Source organism: Ixodes scapularis, unplaced genomic scaffold (genome assembly GCF_016920785.2).
Source record: "Ixodes scapularis isolate PalLabHiFi unplaced genomic scaffold, ASM1692078v2 PGA_scaffold13__105_contigs__length_92229423, whole genome shotgun sequence".
In the NCBI taxonomy this organism is placed as follows: Eukaryota; Metazoa; Arthropoda; class Arachnida; order Ixodida; family Ixodidae; genus Ixodes; species Ixodes scapularis.
In genome coordinates this window covers 51,147,092-51,161,905 of record NW_024609839.1, presented here as the reverse complement: position 1 = coordinate 51,161,905, position 14,814 = coordinate 51,147,092, and the positions used below count along the sequence as shown (strand labels likewise).

At 47.4% G+C, this 14,814-nt stretch overlaps 1 protein-coding gene across 5 annotated transcripts in view; it reads right to left on the bottom strand.

The window, feature by feature from the left end:
- Positions 1–14,814, bottom strand: part of LOC8037163 (transmembrane protein 131) — an 83,685-nt gene that overhangs the window by 16,192 nt on the left and 52,679 nt on the right. For 3 of the 5 annotated variants that reach the window (XM_029966862.3, XM_029966863.3, XM_029966865.4), the window contains 4 exons: positions 12,539–12,925; positions 8,841–9,426; positions 6,969–7,252; positions 38–159 (listed from right to left, as the gene is read on the bottom strand). In XM_029966862.3, coding sequence (XP_029822722.2) covers positions 38–159; positions 6,969–7,252; positions 8,841–9,426; positions 12,539–12,925 — 1,379 coding nt within the window. The remainder of the gene's footprint in view (positions 1–37; positions 160–6,968; positions 7,253–8,840; positions 9,427–12,538; positions 12,926–14,814) is intronic. The other 2 variants (XM_029966864.4, XM_040502003.2) reach the window with 1 other exon arrangement.

Here is a 14,814-nt window from a genome sequence, read left to right as displayed (position 1 = left end):
GTAACGAAACCGCAACGGCAACCCCGGCGGAGCGCACCTTTAAGCCTGAGCTCGGCCGCCTTCCTCAGCTCCGCCGGAATGATCCGCAGGGAATCTGGTCGCGGAAGATGTGTCTCCTTGGCTCCTTCCACCTTGGGCTTGTAAGGGAGTTCCAAGCTGCTGTAGGCAGAAAGAACAGACAAAAGAAAGTCGAGATCGAAGCAGAAGCTACAATGAGGTTAAGGACGGGGCTAGGTCCTCAAACTGGGCTCCTACGGACCCAGGGACTCCCCCTGGGAGTACCCTCATGAATTCCTCAAGTTCCCTGGGCCGTCCCGACTCCCGATCAAAGCGACAGCTTTCCCGGTTTAAGCGCCAGTTTAGCAATCCTAAGTCACCCGCTCGTGCCCGATCAAGAGCCAAACGCTTTGAACTGTGTGCATCACGGTTAGGGTTTGGTCTTTTCGAGGTTCATTTCTCTTCGAATGCGAAGGCACTTTTTTGGCGTTTGTTTTATCCCACAGCAGGGATGGGCAAAATACATGCAAATATGTATCAAAATACAAATACAAAATACTTCGTCAAAAATTACAAATCGAATTACATTTCCAAAAAAGCATTTAAGTACAAGATACAAATGCAACCAAATGTATTTGGTCTCCTCCAAATACTTTTCCAAATACATTCCTCAAAATTTGCGTTAGCGACTTCAGGGCACCTGCAACGAATTTCTGCGCATCTCATTTTAATTTTGCATCGCACTCTCGGGAGTTAGTGTGCGAGGCTCTAATAACGTAATATAAATATAATCACAAAAAAATGTAATCTGCTTCGACGTAATAGGTGAAAAAAAGTACAGAGCTTCAAGCAGCTTTTTTTGTCGATTGCAATTTGGTATAGACCGACCAACAAAGAACCGAGACGACCAAGACGCGCAGCACTAGCTAGAGAATTTTTTATTGTTGCAACTCGCACCAGGGTGATTCCACCTCAGTTCATGCAATGGTGGTCCGGGTCATAATTTTGATATTTTTGTTAAAAATATATATGAAAGCCATGTTCTTGGGAGGAACATTCCGCTATATATGAACGCTGTAACGTTTTTTTTCGCTGAGATATAAAATAGAGAAGCTCGAGGCGTGGAAATTGAGAAGATTTCACTATGCTACTTTGCACAGTCGTCATTTTCTCATCTAAGCTTTCGCGTTACCATAACTTTTTTAATAAATTTCACAAGAGATATACAACACATACCCAAAAAGTAAAAATATCAATGGCATATTTTTATGCAAACAAAAAAGTCAAACATGGCATAAAAACATGTTTTAGAGACATATTCACAATTTTTTTGAAAATAAACTATCTTCTATAATACTTCACAAAGCATATCAAAATGCGCGCCTTTGAATTATCTTTACGAATGTATAAAGATAATATGCCCACCCTTAATTGTCCTTTTGTTATTAGTGCGGAAATGCGGCTGATTTCACAAAATGTGTCAAGATTGGGCGTCGATATTTAAAAAACTCCATCTTTATTTTTTTTAAACTCGCCTTGGCAGTTTGCAGTGACATGAACTAACCTGTGATGGCAAAACATTGAGTAACGTATGACCTCCGAACGGGAAAAGCTGCGACAAACCTTCACTCGGAGCGAGTCGACGTCTCGTTATAGCGGCTTTGCCGCACAACGTCCCCTTCATGGAAGCGTCAAAAGCTGGAAAGCGGGACTCTGTCATAGAGAGCGGAAAGTCCTGCTGTTCCGAGCATTGCTTTATTGTTGTGTGACTATACCCCCCCCCCCCTTTTCCCCCACCCTGCCCTCTTCTCCCGCCCCTTAACACGAGCAAGAAACGCCTGCGAACGTCACTGCTTGCGGTAGTTAGTAATGGTAAGCACATCACATTGCCTTGAAACCCAAAGCTGTGAAGAGTCAGTTACGGCAAAATAAGGCGAGAGTAGTAGTAAGGGAAAATATGCATGTCAGTTGGTCAGGAAACATTTCAATCTAAACCCAGAGACGAGGAAAAACAAAAATAACGGACAGTGCAAAACGAACTCTTAAACGCAGCTGAACTTATTCACAAGAAGAACGACAATAAATGCATGTCCATGCAAAAAGAAATAAAATAGGGAAGATCAAGACATGCGACCGCAAAGACTTGACCGAACCTAACCAGACAAACTAAATCACTCCAAGGTTAAGGACAGCAACGGGAACGGGCACCTCTCCCAAGGACCTGAACAGATGGGTTGCACCACGCTATGCGAACCGACCGAGACCGAACTCCTAACCCCCTCTTCTATTTTACTGCCGTAACCCCCTTCCCCAACACACACACACACAAACTACACTCCAACACCGAAAACCCCAAAAACATTACAATATAAAAAACTTTTAGAAGGTAAAAAGAAAAAAAGACGGCCGACTATCGCTATGCTTACAGGAGACTCGGTGTCTTTGGTGCTCAATAAGTGGTACTACAAACAAACAACACCAGCTTAACCATGCGCGACGCACCGATTATATCTACAATGGAAGACAGAAGTTGATAACCACAAGGACATTTTCTTTCCGAACTCTGACCGGATATTCGGAGCCGGGAGAGAGGAATTCAGAACCTCTCAAATAGGCGTTTGCGAGGACGTTTGACGTTCTGTCATTTACGAAGCGAGTAAGAGTCTAGTGTCTAATCGAACAGCCATGGCCCAACGATTCAGCACCGTGCGATTGTTCTGTGTGGACTACCTACGGAGACACAAGAAGAAAGTGTATAGCGATAAGCACCTCGTATCGGTAGGGAGACTCAACAAAGTGCGGTTGGAAAAGCTACTGGCTCCACGGACAGTGAAAGAATCTGACCTTTTATGCCAACATTGCTACAAATACCTCCAGAATGAGATTGCTTCTCCTCACAACGTGGGTACATCAGACTCTTCTTTCCGGGACTCTGATGAAGTTCTGGCTGAAGTGAGTCAAGAATTGTGTGCTGCTAGTCCGTCGGTAACTCCATTGAAACCACGTAAGACCATTAAAAAAAAAAAAAGGCGCGAAGCATATTTGAAGAAAAAACAAGCTCAAGTGAGTTCTTCGATTAGAAGAAAGCTGTCAGGCGTTTATGGCATGAAAACCGGCGAAGACAGTTGTGAGCACTGTGCGGAGTGGTTTGACGCGTTCCGCGAAGCGCCGAAGGCATGCTGTTCCCACCAGGAACGCAAGCGATTGTACACGCTTCTGCCACCAAGCATCTCGAAAAAAAGAAATATTGCGTCTGGTGTCAGAAGTGACTGCCTACATGAGTGATCAAACAAGAAAACTGAAGGGTAAAGGTCGTGTATGGGCAACCCCTGATCCCTACATGGGGAAAAAGGCGAATGCCGAAGACGTGAGAGTTGCACTTGAGTACTACACACGCGACGACCTCGCATGCTCTATTCAAAGCCCCAACAAAAAGGACGTCGTCAAAGCCATGATCAACGACAACAAGACCAAAGTCGTAAAAAGGTTTATGACCCGCTCTATTAAGGAAGCTTACCAGCTGCTTAGGAAGGACCATCCCCATCGAGAACTAGGCATCTCTAAGTTCTATTCCCTACGACCAAAATGGGTAAAAAAGAGTCCCGAGCATGAGGTGTGCGCTCGCATATATTGTGTCAATTTTCAGTTGCTTTTAACGGCAATAACAAATGCCTCACAGGAGACATTTACTGAAGACGACTTCAAGCGCATCTACCTCTGCAGCGCTCCACAAAACGATTGCTTCCTGCGCTGTTGCGAAAAGTGCCCAAAAATGCAGAGCATCTCGCTGCAGTCGCTCCATCTCGACGAAGACGAAGAGATCTGTTACGCGTTATGGGACGCCGGCGAACTCGTCAAAAAGGTTATGGACACTTCCGGTTTCCTAAAGGAACTGGAGTCATGGAGCGAAAAGTATACGAGGCATTCTTACACCCGTGACCTTCAACGAAGCCTGATACGTGACACAAGAACCGCCTTACCACCCAAGGCAGTGATGTTCCACTTCGATTTTGCGGAAAATTGGACAGTCATCTTCCCAACCGAAGTGCAGAGTTTTCATTGAAAAAAAACTCAAGTGTCTCTCTTCACATGTGTGGTTACGTCCACGCAAGGCACAGAAAGCTTTGCCGTTGTCAGCGATGACACGACACATGACACAGCTCACGCTCTTTTAGCCACAAAAGCCATAGAAGAGTAAGTTGATGAACATTACCCGCTCTTTTCTGAAATAATTTTTGTATCAGACGGATCGGCGGCACATTTCAAGAATCGCTTCCAATTGCACGAATTATCTCGGAAGCCTTACTCTTTGGCAAGATGGATATTTTCAGCCACTGGACACGGAAAAAGCGCTTGTGATGGAGTAGGTGGTGTTCTTAAACACCACGCAACGCTCACCAACTTGAGATCTTCCCTCAACTCAACGATTGTCACCGCTAAAGCCTTCGTGGAAGTGCTGCGTGAAAAAGTAACAAATGTCTGCATGTTCCACCTGTCTGCGGAACTAAAGCCCCTCGATATGTTTGCGTTTGTCTTGCAAGTAGCGTCAAATGCGCGAGTGCGCGAGGCCCGTGTCTGGAGCGGCCTTTGGAAGCAAATGGCGGCGCAGTACTGAAATGAGCGGCCCTGGGAAGCGAATGGTGGCGAAGCACCCGCTTGTGGCACGTGTCTCGCGCTTTTCCACAACAATGGTTGGCGGTACTTATAAGACGCGCCTTTATCAAGGGGCTTTATGCGGAACGGGTTCGAGAGTTTCGTGCGGTGAAGCAAGTAGAGTGGGCCACCGTAAAACCTGTGAGAGGAATCCAGGCATCTCATCTGTGGAAGTCATCATATGCCGAGAGGCCGGATGTATACATGGCCACTTGCGCAACTGAGAGTTTTAAGCTTAGGTATGCATAGTTAGCGAATTTGCAGAGTGGGGCCGTTTTGTTTTTGTGAATTGTAAGCTAAGTAATGGTATTCCAGCCTAAAGTACATTTTCGTGTCAGTTACACTAACCCCTTCTGAAAAAAAATGAATTTGAAAAATATAAAATACATGCCATAACTAACGCTCAAAATATTTGGTGCTGTGCGGCAAAGCCGCTATGACGAAGACGTCGGCTCGCTCCGAGTGAAGGTGTGTCGTAGCTTTTCCCGTTTGGAGGTCATATGTTACTCAATGTTTTGCCATCACAAGTTAGTTCAAGTCACTGCAAAGTGCCAAGGAAAGTTTAAAAAAAATAAAAGATGGAGTTTTTTTAAATATTGACGCCCAATCTTGCCACATTTCGAAAAATCAGCTGCATTTCCGCGTTAATAGCAAGAAGACAATTAAGGGTGGGCATATTATCTTTATACATTTGTAAAGATAATTCAAAGGCGTGCATTTTGATATGTTTTGTGAAGTATTGTAGAAGATAGCTTATTTGCAAAAAAATTGTAAATATGTCTCTAATACATGTTTGATTGTTTTGTTTGCATAGAAATAATTTATTGATATTTTTACGTTTTTGTGTATGTGTTGTATATCTTTTGTAAAATGCATTAAAAAAGTTATGGTGACGTGAAAGCTTTGATGAGAAAACGACGACTGCGCAAAGTAGCATAGTGAAATCTTCTCGATTTCCACGCCACGAGCTTCTCTATTTTATATCTCAGCGAAAAAACTTGTCACGACGTTCATATATAGCTTAATGTTCATCCCAAGAACGTGGCTTTCATATATATTTTTAACAAAAATATCAAAATTATGACCCGGACCATCATTGCATGAACTGACGTGGAATCACCCACCAGTTACGAACATCTGGACGACCCGCGCATTTAGAATGTTCCAGGCAAAAATATGGATGGAAATCAGGCTGGAAAGCATCACAAGTTGTCACAGGCACTTATTTAGCCAGTCTGCCTGTGAACGTCGATTTCGTCACTATTCTTGCCCTGGACTAGCACCGTAATCACAAAGTCACTAAACGCTTATGGTTGATTGAGAGACACTGCATCCAGTGCAGAACGTAGTTTTCTTCCTGCTCTGGACAGTGACAATAAATTTGAGGGATGTATTTTCGCCCACAAAATTGTATTTAATTACAATTGTATTTGAAATACCCACGTTTTAGTACTTAAATACACACGTCAAATACATCACCCAATTTGTAATTAAATACAAATGCAAAATACACAAAGTTTTTGAAATACGTATTTCAAATACTTGTATTTGAAATACTGCCCATCCCTGTCCCACAGTTTCTGTGTCGATCATCGATGTTAGAAAAAAAAAATTGGTGTTTATGGGGACTCACATTAAAGAAAAGGCATGGGCACAAAATCTCCCAAGCTCGAAAGAACATACGCGTGACCTGTATACATAGAAAACATCCAGGTCCCGATAACTGAGGAAAACGAGACACCGGGGCGCGGTTCCAACGAAAAATGCAGTCAAGCTGGTATTCCTGGCCGACGCAAAATAAAGTCGTAGACAGGAATTTCTTTCCGCATAGCTTGGATACTTCTCATTCAAGGGCACCGGAAATTCGGGGTTTGACAGTATTTACCGAAAGCAGAGAAATTTATTAGGGTTTCGTCCTTTCGTGGAACACCTTCGTCCATCAGCCTTCACTCGAGGCACACAGGGGTCCCTCGAAATGAAAAAGTTTCGATAACTCTAAGTTAGCCAGAAGGCGAGGAATACAAGAGATAAAGAGTGCGGGCGAATGTGAAACAAATACAAAGTTTTGAGCGGGGAATTTGCGCTCGACCCGTTCCGCCCTTGCTCAGAGTTGTTCTCCGGTTTGCACTGCCCCCTCGACCGAGGCACGAAGTTTTCGGCAAGGCTGAAAATCTTTCCGGTCTTCCCCCCGCATACGTCGACGAGGAAGGGAACAAGTCCGCCGTCTGCGCCGAATCACCCAGATCTGACCTTCCAAGTGATTCAGCGTGAAGGCACTTCGTTCGTTTGTGGCTCAACGCGAAATGGGAGGCACGTACCTGGGCCTTAGGGCATCCTCCCCGCTCCCCAGGCTCCTCTTTCCCTTGGCCTTGCGCTGCGCCTTGCCCTTGCCCCTGGTTTCGAAGGCGTCGTCGGCCAGCCCGGCCTCGGAGAGGAACGGGACGAGCATGCCGTGGGAGCAGGAGCTGCTACTGCTGCTGCTGCTCCCGCTGCTGCTGCCACTGCCCTGCTCTCGGCTCCCCTTGGATTTGGAGCGCTGCTTGGCTTTGGACGACAGCTTGGCAGACGCGCACACGTCCGGCAGTAACACCATCCCGTGCTCCTGTCAAGCCGGGCGGTACGTCCTTGGGGTGTCTACCAAACAGATCTTCCGCTAAACTACCCAGGCGCCAAAGAGCGCGTGGGCGTAGTTACACGCACTGTTTGTGCTGCGGCACTGGCAGTTCTAAAGCAAAACCCCTAAACAAATGGCACCCTGCGTTAGAGCTCTGCACGGGGGTGGGCCAACTCGAAAGCCCGGGCCGAGTTTGGGCAATGGTGCAGCGCACTTTCTGAAATGTTGAGAAGAAAATGCTAATGCATTGATCGTTTAGATTTAAAAGAAATGAAAAGGCCGAAGTGTGAACTCACTACGACGCCACTAAAAAATCTTAAAAATAAAGAAAGCCGTCTTGGACTCAAAGCCCACGAGATACACAGAAGAATCCTGGGGATTCCATCAGCGTAGTGGGACAGCTGCCAGCAGGCAAGAAAGAAAAATGCCCTCTGGCTACCAAAAATAAGTTGTCTTTTATATTTGTGTAAGCTTTCAAAGGTTCACCATGTGATTGCGAAATGACAGTGTCTTTCATGCAAATTAGCCTAAACAAATCAAATGCACCAACACCTTCCCAGGGCAGCTTTGAATTTAAGAAATAGGGCGCATGCCTTGGTCTCTCACTGGGCCCGGGCCGGGCCTGATCAGGTAGGCATCCCATCGGGCCGGGTTAGGTAAAACTAAAAGCCAGCAAACCTAGAAAAGTAGGCCCGTGCGGTGCTCTACTCTGCGTGCGCATTCATCAACGTCTTATTTTAGTTATTTACTTCAAATCTTTTGTACAGAGAAGGCAGGGTTCTCCTCGAAACTTCTTGAGATCTGAACATACAATAATTTCCAGGGTGCTGAAGGGAGAAGGAGAGGGCGACTGCTGCAATTTTTGTTGTCCTCTGCACTTTCTCCGCTGCAGAGCAGCAAGTTTGTTTGCAAGGGTCATGCAGTTCTGTTATCTAATGACACACAAATATGGCAAACACAACAACCTGGGGCGTCCTGCATTTTAAAAATCGGCATTGTCTTGTTCACCAGGGGCAAAATATAGAGGTGGGTTGGACATAGGGTTGGACAGTCAGCAAGACTGGCGAGCAGCAAAACCTCTGCCACCCACTGTGGGGAGAGCCCTGAGAGATGGAGAGAGTAAGCAGTGCATTTAGCTACATTCCCAGCATTCTCCAAGATGCTTGGGTAATTTGGCAAAAAGTCTACTGCTTCAATCAAATGCCCCTACTTCTTCAGGTTTTCCCTGAATAATTCTATTAACTGCTCCTTGAGGCAAAAAAAAAAACGAAGATTTTTGTAATTGTGCTTTTTGAAGATTGACAGGCACTTGTTATCTTGTCCCGAAGTAATTTCGTGAAATAAGTATGTTTATCTCGAAATATTGACCTCTAGGTCGACATCAAGGACGTAAGGTTACGTCAGCTTCAACTACCGGCACATACAAGCTCACTGGTGCTTACGTGACCTCGATTACGCAACCTTGAGCTTCAGCCACGGGCATTACGTGATCCTAAGGACACGACCTTGAGCGTGGTTGGGCCTATAAAGCTACTGCTTTAAAAAACGACAGCACAGACTCTGCTTTCCCCCTCACCTTTTCTCCGAGATCCGAGTCGGCGTTGGAGGTCTCGGTCGTCGTCGAGGATGTCTCCTCTTCCGCCGCCACCTTCTTCCTCCTCCCCTTCCTCTCCTCCTCCTCCTTCTCTGCCAGCCGCTTGTCATCCGTCGCCGTCTGCGTTGCGACGCTAGCCACCGCCTCCGTCCCCGCCGCCGCCTTGCTCGTTCTCACCGTGGCCGAAGCCCAGAGCCACACGAACAACCGCCGCAACAATGTACTCCGCGTCGCCTTCGACACCTCCACTCGTTTCACGGACGACAACTTCGGCGCGACGGGCGCCGCAGGCTGCTGCGTCGTCACTGCCGACTGCGTTGTCGTTTGGGCCGCCGTTTCCGCCTTGTGTTTGGACGACACTCTTCGCCGTAATGCCTTGTTGCCCGAGCGGTCCGGTTCGGGCTCCCTTGACGGGCGGCGCGTCTGAGTCGCGTCCGTGGACCGTGACGTCACAGTAACTTTGTTCGAAGAGAATCCGGCTAGAGTATCCAAACCGGAGAGCGGCGACGAATTGCGGGCCTGCGGCAGGTCCGCGTTTCTTCGCTTGCCCCCTGTTCCCCTGTAACGACTGACAAAAAACGGGAGTATACAGTTTAATTTGTGATAGAAGTAACGGTGAACGTACAGGTGAGCTGGTGAACCTACCGACATCCTGAACACCCGAGACATGGGGATGAGGTAGTGTAGACACACACACGAGTCTCAAACGGTGTGTCGTGTTGAGAACTGCTTGTTGTTAACTTTTTCGTCCCCGAGTCCCGGGGGGTTCAATTTGTGCTTTCGTGTTTGGGTAATGGACCTTCTTCGAGTAACGAGAGCTGTCGGGGAGGCGGTTCTCTGAAACCTACAAATTAAGGGCAGCCCAACACGCCTCCACTCGTCAAAACACGTCGGCGTCGTGCCTTTGTGTCGGTTTTCATCTCTTTTCGTGCCCCATACTACCAACGCTCGTGAAAGGTTTGTCAAAAAAGACTAAATGTGCGCGACAATGGGTGCCGACAACGTCGGCCGTGTTGGACGGTGCCCTCCGAAAATGGCCACGGTGTGAAGAAAGGACCAGGTGGAGGGTGTACGTGGGCGCAAAGGCTTACTTGAAAAAGGTCCATTTAGCAAAAGGTTTATGTGTGCCACAAAATGACGAGTTGGTTCAAAATGTACTAAAAGTGGTAAAAGACAGGAAAAAAGAGAAGGGGGGGGCATCGGTGTCCGAATGGGCCTAGCGCACACCCACTCGAAGGGAGTGGAAAAAAAGCTTGCGCTGCAGAACCCGAGGATCCTGGGTTCAATCCCCATTCTTGCCCGTTCCGGTCTGGATGAATGTCATACCGGCGTGCGGTCGAGTATCATTACTGCGTATGCACGTCAAAGACCCCGGGCTAGCGGCTGTGCTGCACTGGCTAAATTTCTTATCCACAGCTGAGACACCAGATGCCCATTGAGGCTGAACAAGTTCTGGCTGTCTAAGCACACACACAACACTATTTCTAAAAGACAGGGGCGGAGTAAAGACAGGAACAACACAAGACCTTGTGTTGTTGACATCGTTAATCTGTCTGTCTTTTGTTCATTCACCTCGTTATGATGGCCACAAGACCGCCGGCGGCTATGACAGAGGTATCGTGTAAAAATAGGGGTGCTTTCTCCGATTCCGTTCACCCTGCCTTCAAACCTCTTTATTGGCCGCCATCTTGGCTTTTACCAATTTGACCAGACACACACCCATGCCTAGAATAACCCAGCTTCAAGCATTTTACTGGAAGCTGGAAGCCCTTCCCCGGTATTTTACGATATCTTTGGATTGACTTGAGTGAAAACTTGCACGCTGCCTTTGGCACAACAAAACCCAATTTCCAGCACATTCATGTGCATGATAGACGGAAACACTCCGAAGCTTACCTTTCACATAGGCGGTGAATTTCCCTGACAACTCTATGGTGAGCGATGAAAGAACTATCTCTTCCTAAATTGATTTAGTCTACGCTCCTCAGCAAAACTGGGTTCGAAGCTTTTTGGGCGAGCGACACAAAATTTGCACCTTTGACGGTCACCGCCGTGCGCGTGCGGCAGCTATTATACATTTGAAAGTGCCCGCCTAAACGCAAAATCGAGGGCACTGCGGGAGGTGTCGCTATTCTGTACGTCTCTGGCGAGCCATAAACATCATGTCAGCATATTCTATCACTTTGCCGGGGCCATTTATAGTTTTTGAAATTAGATGCTCCGCGCACATGATACGCACAAGATGTTCGCTTCACGTGTCGACTGTTCTGGTGGTAGTGACAATTGGAGCGCTTGCTCTTCCGATTCATACTTTTAACGCTTCTTAGAATTTAGATCGGTAGCTGGTAGAGTCGAACACCGATATACTGAATTCAAAGGGGATCATAAAATAGTTTGATATATCAATAGTTTGATATACAAAAATATGTTAAATTAAGCTCGAGTCGAAATTTTCTGGCGTCTCTGCTAATACCAAAGGTCGCGACAAACGAGAGCTTCTTAAGAGCATCCAAGAGTCGCTAAATACAGTAGAGCGTAGTTGGCGGAGACCGCAAACACCACCATGCTTACACGCGCTTCTGACCGGGACCTCCAGACAACATAAGTGACAAAACACAAAAATAAAAATAATGAAAAAAAAAAAAAAAAAAATTGAAATAAAAACAGAAAAGTGAGACACGCATCAAAACATTCTCTTGATCCATAGAAAAAAGTTGAGCAAGCGACAAAATGAAAGCTCACTAAATTTAGGCAACAAAAAAGGCAAAAAAAAAAGGGCAAAGCAATAACGGCAAAAGAAAAAGGTAAACAAAGATAAGGAGTTCAAAATGTGATTCCACAACCGTTGCTTTCCAAACACTCCCACACTCGACTTGTCGAAGACTTTTAATTTTGCTTATTTTTTAATTTGGGGCTAGGGAGTCATGCAGCATCAGCAGTGTTCGGGGAAAGGGCACAGGCTACTGTTTCGACACTCCCTGCCTTCTTTAGGTGCATGTGAGCGCGTGCCTTTTTCCTGGCCCTTTTTTTTTTTTTTTTTACGGCTTCTTATTATTTTTTTTCCAACTGCTCTTTTGCTGCTATCTTTCCACCGCTTGCATTGCATTGCGTGGCTGCCACGCAATGCAAGCAATGTGCTTGCCACCTACGCAATCGAATCGCGGGAAAAGCAACAAACGGCCGGGCTTCATTCGCCATATGGAGTGTCCCCGCCATGGGAGTTAAATACACAAAGACAATGCTCCTATACTATTACATGTGATTTTCAAGGAGATTTTTGGACTGTTTAACATAAACAATAGTTGAAAATACCCAAATGTGATATAACCGGGCTCCACTGTAGTACCTTCGATTTGATTCGGACTCCGAAATTGCCGGAATATCACGGATGCAGACGCACCAATATAAAGCCGAATGGAAGAAGTGTGAAAACTTTCTTGCATTCCAAATTTCCATTTGATGCTTTTTAACCCGGACAGCTCGCAAGCGCTGTACATTTTTCCACTGATAATTAAGAAAAAAACACACACACTGATACTTCCTTTATACTATTCCATCGGAAACAAAACTTGATCGCTGGGAACCATCTTTCGGGGAAAGGAAACTCGACCGTCAAAGGGTCAAGCGGTACCGCCGAGCAGCCCCAATCCATGCTTTCCCCAAATCCAAGCAACACCTACCTCGTCGTGCCATTCTCGTTCCCACCCGGCGCCGTGGCCGCCGTCGTCCCGCCGCCCGTGGTCCTGAGATCAAACGGCTGGAGCCTGCCTGGCGCCACGGCCGACGAGTCCACCAGGGTCGCCAGGGGATAAAATCCTGCCCGCAGGATCCGGTCGCGCTCCAGGTACGCGTAGGCCAGCGAGCACAGGAACAGGAAAAGGGCTCCGCTGAGCACCGAGCACTGCACCAGCGGCTCCCAGCGGGGGCGTGGCAGAACGGCGCCGCACGGCGCCAGCAGGTGGCGTGGCACCGTCGCCACCAGCCTGTACTTCAGGACGCCGCCGCCGAGGCTGGTCTCCACCTCCAGGTCCCGCTCCACGTGGGACAGCGTGAAGTCCGGCGAGAACCTGGGGCGGCGCGGTTGTGCGATCTCATTAATATTGTGTCAGCATTAGTGCTCACGTGACGGGAAAAAGCTGACGAAGTCCGTCAGTGGACAAAACAGCGGAAGGGGATGCGCGCTTCGTATGGAGGAGGAGAGTAATGAGGGACAAAGGCGAGAGGGAGGCGACAACACGGTTGCGCTGCGCACTGGGGCAAGTCTGAATAAGCAGGTGTGCATTGTGCTACAAGATGGAGAGTGAACCAAGTGCTAGCACTGGTCCCAGTAGGTGTAAGTAGAATTAAAGGAAGATCCATCGGTGGATCCCTAGGGAGTGCGTCAGCATGACCCTTGGGAAACACCACACATATCCTCTTTTGGGGAAACGTCAATGCTGACCTCGTAACGAAGCCAAAAAGAGGCAGCCAAATATAAAGGAAGCAAAAGAGAAAAGCGAAGGGGTCACTGTTAGCGTGGGGATGTGCACGGCATTTCTTAAGGGTCATGTTAACGCATTCCCCAAGGATCTGCCAATGGATCTTTTTTGTTTCTCAGGGGAGCCAACAGATTTGCAACACCGGTGTAAGGAACATGTATTTGACTGGTTCGTTTGTCATTCTGTCCCGTCCAAGCATCAAAAGGGGTTCCAAAACAGGCAACGAAGAACGTCGTGGGAGCCAGCGTTCCACGCTGTCCAATGTCGCAATCCTGAAAGCGCCAATGTGGCCGATTGTTTTTTCTGCTTTCCAAACGTGCCGCAGCTCGCACGCCAGGGGCGGATTTACGGGTCAAGCTTGAGGTTGGGGGAAGGGGGGGGGGGGGGGGGGGGGGTAGACATTTGGCTGGTGGGGTGTCTGCTGTTTACGGCCGAAACATTGCCCAAAACTAGTTTGTTGAGTTATTATTTGCTATGTCACCGAGAACTAAACTTTTAGCTAATCTATATAAATTTTTTCCTTAAAAAGTTGAGCTTGGAGGACTTGGGGGGGGGGGGGGGGGGGGGTAGTTGCCCTTCCCACCCCCTCTCCAAAATCCGCCCCCGTCACACGGCCTCCCATAACGATGTGCTTGATGTCTGCAGACGACCAATCCTAGAGAGTGCTCATCCCTCATAGTTTATGCCTTGGTTTCTGACTGGCATGCACCACGAATGACCTGCACTGCCACGAAAAATCAAAAGTCGGAGAAGGACCGCAAAGTTCCCTCAAGGCGGCCATTGAAACCGGCACCTTGCCGCACCCGCAGATGCCATAGAATTCCTTCGGACAAAATTTTGACACAGACTGGGTACAGCTATCCCGTCTAGATTTTAAAAAAAAACGGCGCAAAAAAAAAGTGTGAGGACTAGTACCAGAGACACGTACAAGTACAGTGCAAACTGTCGTTTTCTTTCGCAGTAAAAATGACAGTAGATAGTCAGTCCTGTGTTCGTTTGCATCTCCTGCTTGTCCTTGCACCCTTTTTTGCGCCATTTCATTTATTCTGATCATGTATATACTCGCCCAACTGCGCACTTCAATATCCCGCCCATGCCCGACTCCCACTATTCTCGCCGTCCCATCGAGAAAAAAAAGGAAGTTTTGCGCATTATTCGTGTGCTGCGCGAAGCAGTTCGAGACCTGGTTGTCAAACGAAGAAACAACACCTTGGGTGTTGCAAAGGTTTACCTCTCGACAAAATAACGCAAATCTATTCTAAGATGCATCTACAATAATCTTAATTCAACTCACGGAAAAGGAAAGCAGCAATTACGGCTCTTGAGGTGAATACGAGCATAGGGCGACAAACGGAAACAACCGATGCCGACAGGCCTCGAGGACGTTCAACGTACACGTGAACATACCTCTGGCAGGCTTGCAGCCACTTTGCACTTACTTCACGAGCACCGAGAGGCTGCAAGCCTGCTAAAGGTAC